Below are 14,658 nucleotides of genomic sequence, written 5' to 3' on the forward strand. Positions count from 1 at the left end.
CCACATTTGGCCATTAATATCGCATCCGCCATATCTCAACTTTTGAAGCCTTGTCACTTTGAAACCTCCGATTGCAATACGTGTTGCAGACTCGACTGCTCCATCATAGCACACCTTAATATAATATCACAGTTGCCATGTCACGCCTTTCATATCACAAGTTTTAAAGACGTGTGTCTGGTCATGGACATTAAAAGTTGCAATGGTTATGGTGTAAATAATTAAATTGAATGGATATGGTGTAAATAAAGTCGCAAGTTAGAGGCTTCGGAAGTTTGGTCATGGACAATAAAACAAAAACGCCACTCGCGAGATCCCAATATGCAACGTGGCAGTTTTATGGGGTCGACCTCTTTATTACTATTTACATATATATGCCGGCTTTTATTATATTTATGCTTTAAACCTTTAAAATTTATTTGGAAAAGGTTTTAATCGCCATTTTTCTTAAAAGACTTTTTAGGATGTTCTAATATATCCTTTCGCATTGAGGCTTTAGAATTAAACCTAAAATTTATCGCTCTTTTTAATTAATTTTTTTGATCTTAAAACTAATATTTCCTCTCAATTTTTTTTTATAATTATATCCTAAATTTTAAAATAATAACCCTTCTCTATTAATTCTTTTATTAATTATATAATAAAATTATTAATTCATACAACACATATTTAACATTTTACTAAAATATTACTTTTACTTACTTCCATATCCCACTACTTCTATGACGTTGCACAAACCTACTTCCATATCCCACTACTTCTATGACGTTGCACCGGTTTGTGCAAATGCTAGTTCTATATACGATGTAGGGTTTCAGGGTCGGCGACAACGCTCTTTAACTTTTTAAAACATTTATATCTTAAAATGGGTTGTTATATCGGATGTAGGGTTTCAGGTCCGCAGATATATCCTTCTCCGAGGGGTTTCAGGAGGGCCTCTTACGCCGCGCGCCCTTTTCAGGTAGACGCATTTGCAAATATTTGCATTGTGCTATTTTTCTTTCCAGGCGGCGGATTGACTTGATCGGTGCACGGACAAAGGTGCATTTTTGGATAACCGATGCGGCTGGTTCAGATCCTCATATGCAATCGGATAGAGGTGAGTCTAAGCCTTGATTTCTTTTGTCCCTCTCAACCCATATTCTCTTATCACGATGTCTTTTTTGTTTTGTATTTCCGCTTCACATTTTCCAGAAGAGGTGCTGCTTATATTTGCTTTCACAGACTCACAGCAGGCATATTTTTTCAATCTGTGTTTTTTTTGGCGAATTTATTGGCTTACATATCGATTGATATTGATATATTTTCCCTCAATTTTTCTAATCTTTTATTTCATCCGAGTGTAAAGAGATACTTTCTGTAAATGCTTTAAGCTTCAAGAAATATCAGAACGAAAATATACATTCTTTGCTAAGCCTGAAGAAGGCATTGATATTGATTGAAGGGTCCTGCAACTTCTCTAAAATTCAGAATTCTTCTTTTGAGGCACTTGGATCATCTTCAGAATACTGACTGTCATAAGAATCCCCATTCGAGGATGCAAAAATATGTTCGTGTAAGATATGACAATCCTTGATTTCACTTCATAACCTTGAACCCTCAGCCAACTGTAGTCCTTCCTTCCTCAAGGTGTCTGCTTCACCATTTAATTCTTTGTAGACATGTTCAAAGCACTCTGAAATAAAAACGGACAGAACGTTTGATTTCATCTTCTACTACTGCCATTCATCCAATTAATTACTAACAACTGATGAATTTAATAACACTTGTTTAACAGATTCTTCTCCTACAGGAAAGTAGCACAGTCTGAATTTAAAGGCTAATCGAAATTGTAATCTGAATGTCGTTTGAGCCTATAAACGGACACAGTTAGAAAACATGCACAGAACATGTAGATCATTGTCGAGAACCCCTGTTAATGCTATTCCATTATCATTGAATAAAAAGCTGCATCACTAACATATCTTAGTGCAAAATGCACTGCCCCCTTCCAAGTATTAGAACTTGTGTTTTGTGGCATCCTGATGAACTTGCCTAGGCTGCACCATGTACTGAAAGTGTTGACTGCAAAATAAATGTTAGGCCTTGTGTTAACTAAGTACATGAGGAAACCTATCAATTCCCTGTATACAGATGTTCATCAAATCTGAATTAGAATCAGCAAAGTACAATGGATTTACTACCACAGGGGAGTAGCCATGGGTTTGCAGTACATCATTTGAAATCTCATCAGAATTTCAATTTCATACACTGGAGTAGCCATGGGTTTGCAGTCCATCATTTGAAATCTTCTAAGAATTTCAATTACATACTTTTTCTGTCCAAGGAACACTTCACCTGCACTTTGCTACACCCCTAGAGCCAGCAAGTAGTGCTTCAAGTCATGACAAATTCTCTTGCCAATTTTGCCCTGCACCAGTTTGTGGATTCCTTTTAACTTCCTGTGAGTGTAAGATTGTCTACATATGGGACTAAAACAAGCAGATTAGAATGATCTACCAAATTGTAAAAATTAGAATCTGCATCTGTCTCAGTGAAACCCAAATCTGAAAGTTACTCATCGATCTTGGAGTGCCATGCAAATGGTGCCTGTTTCAACTCATAAAGGGCCTACTTCAACTTGTAAACATGGGTCTCAAGCCTATTCACCTAAAAGCCTCTTGGTTGGTTTATTCATATAACTCCTTAATCAACCTATTAAGAAATGTTGTCTTTACATAAATTTGATATAAAATCCAATGGAAGATTGTTGTGAAAGACATAGTAAATCTGATAGAGGTATATTTAGTAACAAGAGAAAAAGTCTCCTCATAGTCAACTCCTTTTTAATGGGAGAACCGTCCAGCCACAAACCGAGCTTTGTAGTTTTATATGCTGCTATCTGGTGCATGCTTAACCATGCATGATTGTTGTAAGAAAAACTAGAGTCAAATACTGACTTCTCCACTAGTCTAGGCACTATCTCCTACCCATCATTCTTTAGGAGGAGATGTATTCCTCCATCATGGCATTTTGCAGTACTTGCTTCCTTACTGCCGTTACTAGAAGGTTTTGTTTCAATAATGAAAGATATCAGTGCAACATAACTAGGGAACTTTTTAGGAGGGTGGCTTATTTGAAGGGAAGTAGTTGGAGCACCAACTTACTTTGTTGCCTCTTTTAATGTCTAGATTAGCCATCTAGGCTTTCTAGCTGAACTTGAAGGTAAAGAGGCACCCCTTGCACTTCCAAAAGCTTGCTGATCTAAGTATGTGTTTCATGATCTTTTTGATTTCTGCAGATCTGTTTTTGGGATACCAAGCTCTTCTGCCTCCATGGTCACTATTGGAGGTTCTTGAGACTTAGAGGACCATGCATTTTCTTCAAACTTGGTATCTCTGCTCACAACTACTTTATGTTGAGATGGAATGTATATTCTATAAGCTTTTGAGGTTTCACTCTAACCTACAAAAATGCCCTTCAAACTAGAAGGTTCCAACTTGGTCCTTTTCCCATCTGGAATATGAATGTAGATAGGACAACTGAAAAACTCAAAGATGTGTTACTTGAGGCTTCTGAATTCCTCCAGTCTTATCCTTCAAAATTCTGTGACGATACCTATTCAAAATATAGACAATGATGAGACATGTTTATACACAGAGACACATGAGCAGAACTAGATCATGAATCAAGGCCCCAAACTACTGAGGGTTGTAGGGAACTATCAACATTTTCTTGATTCTTGATTTCATGCAAAAGGTATCAAACTCCTTTGGTTTTTGTGAATTAAGTCTAGGACTTCCTAGAAGAATCATCAATAAAATATTCATAGTAAATGTTACTTGATAAGGAAGTTGAAGAGATGGGCCCACATACATTTGAGTTGATTAGGTCAGAAACCCCTCTTGACCTATGTTTACTGCCAGGAAAAAATCCTTTACATGCTGGCCAAGTGCACAACCTTTGCACACTCCTTTCTTCTCAGCCTTGAAGATTGGTAATGCCCACACCATGTTTTTCAAGATTGGCAACATTCACTAGTGCAAGTGACCTAGTCTCTTTTGTCAAAGCTCACACATGTTGTCACTATCATACCCTAAAGTTCTTATAGGATTCCCTTGCAATTTAGGATGAGGACTTGTTGATCTTCAAAGTTAGCCCTATATGTAGGATCTATCATCACTGAAATTGGAAAGAGATTTTTAGTTAAGCTAGGTACATACAAAACATCATTAACTTAGTAAGCTTAAGGATATCACTTGATGGATCCCACTCTTGCAACTGGATATGTGGCATCATCACCAAGTTCTACTAAAGGTACTCTTGTTAGAGGTTGTATGTTTGCAGGCTCCACTGTCCACATACCAGTCCACATCAGACATGATGTCAGATGACAGGCATGAGACCATTGAGAAGTGTATCTCGAGATTGGATGAAAGCTCATCCACTTGAGCTGATGCTTTTGTACTCTTTACAAGTTGCTTTCCCTTCCCCTTCTTTTGATGACATTGGAAGCGAAGTGCCCAAACATTTGACACTTTGAGGGACATGGAATCTGTAACAAACCCAGCCCCTAGATGTCCTTTGAGGGACGGGGTCTCAATTTTTTTTGCAAACCTTTAAGCTTGAATCAGGTTTCCTCTCATATCCTTTTGCGTTAAACGAAAGTATGATTTGGTTTCCATTAGATTTAGCAATCTTAATCTTCACCCCTGTAGATTTCTTATTAGTAATCTAATTTTTCACTTTTAATCTCATGTGCTGATAGGGCTTTCTTTGAACAAGTGCATGTACTAAGTTAGTCTATACCCAAAGTACATGCACTGAAATCATTATTACATAAACATTCCCAGCAGGTTGCATCCATTCAGCCAACATAAAACAAATAAATTATCACTTATAAATATTATGAAAACAGATAAAAATACTTAACTGAATATTAATTGCCTGCAACTGAAGAATGGTGAACCTTTTTTCCACCAACCATAGGCTTAGCTACATCCATCCATGTCCACGGCTGGCCACCCCCTAGCCAGGCCATGATACCACTGGGGAAACTTGGTTTTCTCGAGGAAATTGTTGGGTGTGAAGGCTACTCTCCTTCACATACAGTCAGATGGTAGAAACCCCTCTACCCACTGGGCCTGGGACTTACACGAATTCCACAGATGCCTTCTCAGCTGGATTTTATCAGCACAGGGGAGTCCTTTCACTGCCAGTGTAGTTCCTCAGCGCCCTCCCCTCACTGCTTGCTAACTCTCCGAGCTAGCATCAGATTCACAAGCCTTTTTGCCCAGGTCAGGTTCATGCTTTCCTGCCCCATTTCAGCACTCAAATTTGTATCTTAGCAGGCCCAAAAATCTAGTAATGGACCCAGCTCCAATTTGATACCCTTGGGCATGATTTTTAGCAGTCCAAATGAGTTTCATTTTTTGATGCCTGTGAACTTCCAGCTGTGAGCCCACTTGCGATTTTCACTCACTCCGCTCGTGGGCGCTCCCAGAACCTTGTAAACTTTCTTTCAGTACCTCCTATCTCCTCTGCACACTACCCACACATGGAATAATCATTTCCTCAACCCCCCACGTGCATCCCCCTTCCTTGGCCCAAGAAGACTCACAATTTTTCTTGCTTGTGGCAGATGGATTCATGGGTCAACTTGGGAAATCGAGGTGGGTACTTGCCATACCTTTTGTTGACAGTTCCTTCTATCCAGCTACTTCTCATCCCTTCATAACTGTCAGTGGTTGGCTGCCCCACTACCCAGCTCTCCCTCAATAACTGATTTCTGGGAAGTAATTTCAAATTTAAATTTCTGGCAATTTGGCAGTATGGGACTTTTGGCAAAGGTCAATTACTTGGCAGGAAAGGTAACCTCCTAGTCCCCTCACCGGATTCCACTCGTAGTATCATGGCTAGTACTAGTGCTTCATTCTTTAATCAGTGGTTTGGTGAATATTCATTAACTAACAAAACATACGTACATCATTTATAAGTTGTCTGTTCTAGTTTTAAAAAAGTTGAGGAACATCCATGTTGTGATTCACGGTGAGATTGAGACATATTTACAAACTGGGGGGAAACAGGGTATTACAGAATCTAGAAGATACTTCATACTGTAAAATGGCATGGATCCTGGACAATTAACGATCTGGAGGTTGTCTGCTGTGAAATTGGGGCAAATAAACAAGCAAAATGAGTGCTTTATTTTGTTTTTTTTATGTGTCTTTTATAGGCAGATGGCTGAGTTTGAATTGCGAGAAGTGAGAGTCTGACTCACATTTGACCTGCAAGTATGAGTCATACTTGTAAGTCAATGCACAAATATGACATTGGGCCACAAGACAGACTTGGAGAAATTGAATTTGGCTTGGTTTCCTCAAAGAGAAGAGTCAAACTCAGCAGTCCAATTGGACTTGGAAAAATCTGGAAATGCTAGTGAAATGGCAAATTGTCCAAGTAGGCTGCTGCAGGTCTCAGTTGAAACCAGGACAGATGCTGATTTCTCCAAGTCTGTGCATTCTGCTTGGTTTACCGCATATGATATCGAATATACCCAATAAAATAACTATAAACTTGGAAAAAAGAAAAAGAAGAAAAAGACATCTGTTGGAAGACTTTCAATCTAGTATACAAGAGATCTCCTATTTAGAAGAACAACTCTATACTAATAATAATAATCTAATTTTAGATCTTATTTTAGGGTTACAGCCAAGACAGACATGAAATTGTGTATGAGACCCCCTTGTTTGTGTTACAAGTGACCTGCCTCTGCGCAGCAATTTGACTGCTAAAATCTACAGAGGTGTGCATACTCTGCCCCCCTCTGGATTTGATCCTGCTTTGTGGTTTACATAAAGATGATAATGAATCCTTGATTTCACTGTTTGACCATGAGCTACCTGTCAAATTTTAGAGTTTTATTTGACTTCCTGTAGCTTACTGAGGGCCAATATACAGCCCAACAAATCCAAGGAAGCTACCCAACAGCTCTTTAAACCCATTGCTTAGTACAAAGATTTTCTTAATTATCGAGAGGCCCTGTACAGGGTTGTACGCTCCAATGTGGGGGTATCTCTCGCTTGGGAGTGTGGTCACTGGATGGTTAAATGAATTAATCATTCTTGCTCGGCATTTCTTTAAATCATTGGTTTATTTTTCTTTCCTCTCATTGATTTTGGTGTCCTTTTAAGATTTCGGCTTCATCTCAAGTATTCTTGGTGAATGGTGTTTGAACCAGTGCGTGTGGCATTGTGTAGTTCTTTGTATTCTTGCCACCGGATGAAACTGACCCTTGTATGTGTGAACCTTTGTCCATCTATTGTATGCTAATGAGTGGCATTGGAATGGATTAGAATTCGGTTATGAACAGAGAGAACTTGGGATTGTAATTATCTTCAAGCCAATAAGTGGTCATTGAGCTGATCTACTCTTGCATTCTATCTTGCATTCTAGCCTTCCATTATAGATCTATCCAACAACAGGCAACTAGAGGTAGTTTATTACTGTATCCTTATATTAGTCTTGCAATTACTTAAAGGGATTGTGGTAGATTGTAAATTTTTTGGAAACTCGTGTCGGTGAAATGGATAGACTATAAGCCTGTCATTTATGGTATCAGAGCCCAAGTTCGAATATACTTGGTTGGACCTGTAGGTAAGCACCTGCAATGACTATAGAAGAAGTGGACAGGAATTGTTGCTAGGGCTATGGAGAAGCAGAGCACTGACAATGATAGGGGTCCTCATGAAGAAGTTGAAGAAGAAAGTCCTAGGGATAGGTTGGATCGGCTAAAGTAGAACATTGCCATGCTAATGTTGATGGTAACACAACTGTTGGCAGGAAAGGGTATGGAAACAATTTAGAGTATTGTTAGGGAAATAAGCTCGGTGTAGTTATTTGATCCTCACCTAAATCTGTTTTAAATCTGATACAGTGAGAGTTATTGAGATAGAGAACACGTATGGCTTCCCTTTTTTGGGGGGTACCTTGACTAGCTCCATCAAAGTAATCCCCATGTTCCAGATTTGTCCATAGGAGCACGAATCAACTTTTTCTGTGTTGGGGTTGATGAAAAAGCTTTGAAGTTTGAGAAGATTGACTGACCTTGGAAGGCACATTGAAAGAGTTATATACCTGTCTTCAAAGATTTCAACATTTCTATCTTTCTAGATTCCCCATGATACTATTAGAGGAAGGCCTTTGAGGACTGAGTTTTGCTACCACTTTTTAGAGCACTCTTCAGCATAACCTCCTTGTCCACAGTCCTTTATCCTTGTCAAACCATCCAGATTTCCTTTATTAAGGACAGAATATCAGCAAGTGGTCTATGTTCTTTTCAACTCTTTTACACATGATACATTTGCTTGCACTTGATCCATTTCTTCTCTTAAGAACTTCCTATGTGGGTGCTCTATTTAAGATTGCCAACTGCATGTAAATAATGAACTTTTGAAAGGTTCTTATCCAGATGCGCTTCCACCATGAGAGTGTGCATTCTGGTCTGTCCAGGGTACACGATTCTTATCCTAACTTTGGAGTGTAAATCCCCAAGGCTGGATTTTAGACCAGACATGTTCATCATCAGAGTCTTTTATATAGGCATGGCACACTTTTGATTTGTTTATAAATCCTTTTGATTGAATATTTTCTTGGCCTTTGAGTCGTCTCTCTGTTCAACGCTATTCCAATCCTGCTGGCAAATGGAGGAGTTTCCTGGTCCAGCTGCCTGGTCTAGATTGAAGAGAGTTTATCACTGCTTCTGGCAGCTTGTACTCAGCTCCACTGCTTATCCATGGGTCTATACTGATCTTCGCCTTAGCCTCATTGCGAACCTTCCATGCCAGCAATTTTTCTATTAAAGGGAATGTTATAGTCAGTACTTTCAATAATATGGATGCATTGTTGATTGACTTGTTTGGGTTTCCAATCCAGTCTTCTGCTGAATTGGGCTCAATATATCTCTGAATGTGAATATGATTCCAGAGGTCCTCTTTTGATATTAGTCTCCACATACACTTGGCTTTTAGGGCTTTCCCGAAGGAATGATATTCGATATGTAATGCATGTGGCTTTTTTGTATACCTTTGTTTTCTTAGCAAAATATAGTCTTATATTATAAAAAACAGATCAAGTACTGTAATTGCTTTCTCTTTGCATCCATGCTAGAAGAGCCAACATATCAGATTGGGCATCATATTTGGAATGTCTCATGTCATTCTAAGGACAAAATCCACAATAGTGATAAGATTCAATGTTTGCTTTTATTTTTATTGTGCTCTTTCCAGCTTTGTGGCTGGAATGTGTTGTAGGTCCAACTGAATCTGTATTGAGTTCAACCTGATTGTACAATGTATTTTTCTAACTTTCTACAAACGTGGTGTTTATATCTAGTATAAGCAGATGGGGGATAGACTCATGGAGTACTAGGCTTGTGCAGTTACATCCTGTAATTAATCTATTAAGATTGGTTCTGGTCTCCTTAAGTCCATATCCAGATGGGTCATGAGGGGAATGCAGAAGTTGATTTTGTATTCTTATCGGCACTGGGTCATAGATCCCACGATCCTTCATTTAATGTCTAGTTTTTGTCAATAATTAGGTTCTGTTCTTTAGATACTCCAATCTTTAGTTTTAACTTTTAATGTTTAGTGTTCTTTTATGGTGATTATTTTTTAGTATTTAGATCCTGTAATGATCCTTCTACTATGATTGGTTCTTTTTAAATTCTTTTCTAAATCCTTTTCTAAATCCTTGATGTCAAAGGAACACAATTTCGTTATCGAGTCAGGCAAGTCTTTGTTCATTGGAATTAAAAACATTTTACGGAAATGAGAGTGCTACCAGGAAAAAATTTAGATAATACAGTTCTGTAGTTTGATGCTACAACAAATTTTGTTTGTGCTGTCACTGCCTTGTTTGGTTATTGGTATCAATTCTACTTTGGTACTGCATTTAGATACTTCAAGCTACATCATTTCCACATAAGATTGATAGGAATTCGACTATGTAGTGATTATAAAAAACACTGCTGTTTATCTATCCTATTTTAGTACTACCACACGACTTGCAATTGTGCTAAACATAAAATACGAAATAGTTAAAATTTTGATCCATTTTTTGCTTTTGTAAGAAAACAATAGTTTATTTTAACCAGTGTTCCATGAGGATGTGTCCCCTATGGTGGGGTGCACGTATCCACGCTTCCCACACACCTAGGATGGGAAGATGCCCAGGGACACGTTTCCCCACGCCCCCTTTTAGGGAGACACAGGGAGACGCAGGGGGAAACGTTTCCCTACTGTGGGGATGTGTTTCCCCAAAAGGGGTGCTTCTGGGCAGCTCCCCTAAAAAAGGGCTAGGTGCTCCCCCTTAATTTTGCTTGAAACAATAATTTATGAGTGGGAAAGCTCAACATTCAACCCTAGGGCCCTATTAATTGACTTAGGATGTTTGAGAGTGGTTCTGACCTCATTTTATTTCATATGGAGAAAGTAAATTTCAGATTCCACTCAAAATGCGTCAGACATAACAATTTTTAGGATTTCAGGAATGAGCGAATTGCGATGTTTCCATTGGGCTCTATTATATATAAGGGTTTGGAACTACCATTTAATCAAGAGCACCAAGCCCAAAAGCACCCCTTTTGAGGGGGGCCATGTTCTGCTTAATTTTTTTTCTAGTAACTGTTGTAATATAGAAATTAAAAAAAATTATAAAACAACCATAAAAAAAAAAAAATTAAAATTAAAAAGAACAACACATAACAAATATCAAAACCTAAACTAATTTGCAATCTCTAACTCACTCATTCGAGTTACCAAGCTTATGTCTACTCAGCTTGCTGCGCAGCACTATTTGACTTACCAGTTAACTGTTGCACCTCCTCCTCCATGGCACTCCTAAAATGCTCATTGGCCATTTTTAATCGTCAGTTTTAACTTTCGAGTCTTGACTTTAGATATGGATGACCTTAGACTGATTCTTTGACTTTCACTCTTTACTTTTTTTGAGTTTGAGTTATATCAATTTACTATTCCAATCTTCAGGCTTAAGTATCTACTATAGTCTATTTTGGTTAGTACTAATTAGATTCTAGAATCACGAATTTAAATTTTAAATCAATTTAGAATCTAGAATGATGAATGATGAATTTAATTTTTAAATCAATTTAGATTCTAGAATGTTGAATAATGAATGATGAATATGGATCAATCTAGTTCATTATTGAATCTCGTGGTGTATGAATGAATGATGTATGTATTAGTATGAATGATGAGTATGGATCAGTGTATTTCATTATTTAATTCAATCATGTACGGATCAATGTATTTATGCTTTCATTATTGAATATATATATATATATATATATATATATATATATATATATTAAAAAAATTATATACCCCCATATCCCCCTGCCCCCTAATTTTACCTAAAATTTGAGGGTACTCTCACACGCCCCCCCTGTGCATCACCCCAGACATGCATCTCCCTATCCCGGAGTCTTGGTGGAACATTAGTTTTAACTTGCCAACATAGAAGGGTTGAAAATATAGTATGACTTCATATTGAAATATGACCATGCCCTTCAAATTTGATGCCAGGTTGAAGAAGTATTTTAGGAAAAGTATTTTGAAGTGTGTTCTAGTGTTTGCCTTTTAGAAAATGTTAATCTTTTTTCAAGCTTTCTTTTCAGTTCTTATAACTGATTTGTTTGTTTTACTTTAGTGGTTTATTTATAATAGTTAAAAAGGCTTACGAGATTTAATGGAAACCTTTTATACCCACACCAGATATGCCAAAAAGACCTTAGACGTGTGAATGCCAATTTTGATGCACCATTCATATTGTGCAGTTGTGATGTTTTTTGTTAACGATTGTGCTGAATAGCTTTGTGTCGAATGATGCAGGTACCTTCAAGACAATTTATACCACATATGGGAATCACATGAGATGGATCTAGATTTGAAGATATAATTCTTCAAACATGTTAACTAATGCATTCAACTGTCCAATGTTCTTAGGTAGCGGTCTTGTAAGATTTCTTCTGACAATATCTGGTAACAAGAGTATTATTGTAATAATTAAAATGTTATAAATAAGATATATGAAATAAAAATTCAGGTATTGAATTTTTCATTAAACATTATTTAGAATGTATTAATACTTATAAGTATCTTAGACATGTATTTGTGTGAAAATAAATTGAATTGGTTTATGTTTAAGGACAAGGCATCCAAGGCGAGGTTAACCAAGACAAAAGTCACTCATCGTAGTGGCCAGAAAGGTTTAAAAGCACTGATAACAACCTTTGTAAGTATATTAAACATGTGATATTTTTTTAATAAATTTTGTACTAGAAGAAAGTCATTGTTATCTAATTTCTCCCTATTTACTGATTGATAGGAACTAAAATATGGAAGACCTCCAAATCATTTGGAAAAGGAGGTGCTGCAGCAAAAGAGATGGGTTGAATTTGTTGTTTGGATGGACTCTATGGTATGTAATCTTAGTTGGATTTCCAATATACTTTTAAAACATATTTTCATTTTATTTTTTAGTACTATTAGATATTATATCTTACCTCATTTTATGGTTAACATTGTATAACAAAAACATGTGTTGTGCTATGTAATTAATACTAACATGTAATATTGATTTTTTTTGTCAGAATGCTATAGGTAATGATTGCCAAGACGATGATCCAAATTATGTTCAACATATATCAGGAGATGATGAGGATGATGGTGGTGAAGGAGGAGATGATGATGATAGTTGCGGTGTTGGTGATGATGTGGATCAGAGTAATGAGGATGGTCAAGATGATCATGAGGATGATCTTGGTGGTGGTAGCTAGGCATGCACATGCATTGTTTTTTATGAAGAAATTATTGTGTAGAATGACATTGTTATGTTTAGATGGGTGTTGTGAATTTACCCTATATCAATGAGACATTTTGATTTTGTAATCATACGATGAGTTTGATTTATGTATGTTGTTAATTTATCGTAGAATAACGATATTCATGAAATATTTTGATTTGTTAATCATATTTGAATTTTACTTGTTTTGATTAAAAATAATAGTGATTTTATTAGTATTATGTTGCTATTTTATACATGTTTTGAAAATTGTTAATGACACATTGTTATTTTTTTGGATGGATGTTGTCAATTTCTCTTAAATTTCTTTACAAATGATTTTGAATTGTGATATCTGCTTTAATGATATTTAGAAACTATCATATATTTCACTATGAATCTATAAAGGGGGTCATATATGTAAAGAAAAATATACTCTATATAAGAAGTCAAATGTGGATGTAACCATGGATGCAAAATTGAAAGTAAAATTGGATGTTAAACTAAGAATTAATACAAAATGCAAACAATTGACATACAAAGTGTTTTAAATTAGAAGTGAAACATTGTGCAATAGTTGACACAAAGAAGAGAACAAAACATGGCATACAAAAGGATATCAAATTGGGCAAAAACAAGGACACATAAATGGGCACCAAATTAGATGCAAAAAAAGACAACAACTAGATGTAAAATAAGATGCAAAGTTGAGCGTTAAAAAGAAGCAAAAAACGTTACAAATTAATATGCCAAATGATGATGCAAATAATGGTGTAAATTTGGGATGCAAACTTGGGTGCAAAAAAGGAAAAAAAAAAAGATGTAAGAAAAGACATAAAACAAGATGCAAAATGGGGCTGAAAAAAGGTGAAACCAAGGATGCCATATTGGATGTAAAAAATGATTCCTAATCACATGCAAATTTAGGCTCGAACTCAGACACAAAATTATATGCAAATGTGGACACAAAATGAGGCAAAAAAATATGCAAATTTGGATGGTGAAAACGATGTAAAACTAGACACCAAAAAAATGCAAAATTGGATGAAAAAGTCTGTGTAAATAATGGTGCAACATTGGACACAAGTAGACACAAAAAAATGGTGCAAAAAGGGGCATAAAATAGCTTAAAATTGGATGCAAAACTTGGTGCAAAAACAAATACAAAAGTAGACGTAAAAAATGGCTCTAAATTGAATGTACCATTAGACACAAAATAAGATGCAAAGGTGGACACAACACATGACTCAACATAAGATGCAAATATAAATGCAAATTTGGATGCTCAAAATGATGTAACGTTAGATGCAAGAGATGGTGTTAAAAATGATGCAAAATTGGATGAAACAAATGACGCAAAATATGGTGCAAAATGAGATGGGAAAAATGGAGACAAATCAAACGTAAATGTGGATGTAAAAAATGGTCCAAAAAAAGATGCAAAAATGGGCACAAAAATGGATGCAAAATTTGGTGCTAAATCAAATTCAACACATGGTGCAAAGATAGGCACCAAAGCTGGTGCAAAAATAGAAGCAAAAACTAGTGTAAGACTAGATACAAAACCTGGCGTAAGACTAGATGCAAAAACTGACACAAAATGGATGCATAAAAAGACGTTAAATTGGATTCAAAATACAGTGTAAACTTGATGCAAATGATGGTGCAAAAATGGAAGCAAAGAATGACACAAAATAGGAAGCAAAAGAGAATGAAAAATAGATGCAAAAAATGACACAAAACTAGAAGCAAAACCTGTCATAAAATAAGATGCAAATCTTGGTTCAAAAGTTGATGCAAAAAATGATGCATAGT

At 36.4% G+C, this 14,658-nt stretch overlaps 1 protein-coding gene across 2 annotated transcripts; it reads left to right on the plus strand.

The window, feature by feature from the left end:
* The first annotated feature begins 923 nt into the window (after window positions 1-923).
* Window positions 924-13,082, plus strand: LOC149258390 (uncharacterized). 2 transcript variants are annotated; one of them, XM_089371459.1, is made up of 5 exons: window positions 942-1,099; window positions 11,892-12,016; window positions 12,208-12,294; window positions 12,388-12,480; window positions 12,653-13,082. In XM_089371459.1, the coding sequence occupies exons 2-5, from the start codon at window positions 11,969-11,971 to the stop codon at window positions 12,836-12,838; spliced, it is 414 nt and encodes a 137-aa protein (XP_089227585.1). In that variant the 5' UTR covers window positions 942-1,099; window positions 11,892-11,968; the 3' UTR covers window positions 12,839-13,082. The 2 variants fall into 2 exon arrangements, with proteins under 2 accessions (XP_089227587.1, XP_089227585.1); XM_089371461.1 differs by lacking the exon at window positions 11,892-12,016 and having other exon boundaries at window positions 924-1,099.
* Window positions 13,083-14,658: the final 1,576 nt, after the last annotated feature.

This window comes from Pinus tabuliformis, chromosome 6 (assembly GCF_031772625.1).
Source record: "Pinus tabuliformis cultivar Carrire ecotype Pingquan chromosome 6, CPIR1, whole genome shotgun sequence".
NCBI classification, from domain to species: Eukaryota; Viridiplantae; Streptophyta; class Pinopsida; order Pinales; family Pinaceae; genus Pinus; species Pinus tabuliformis.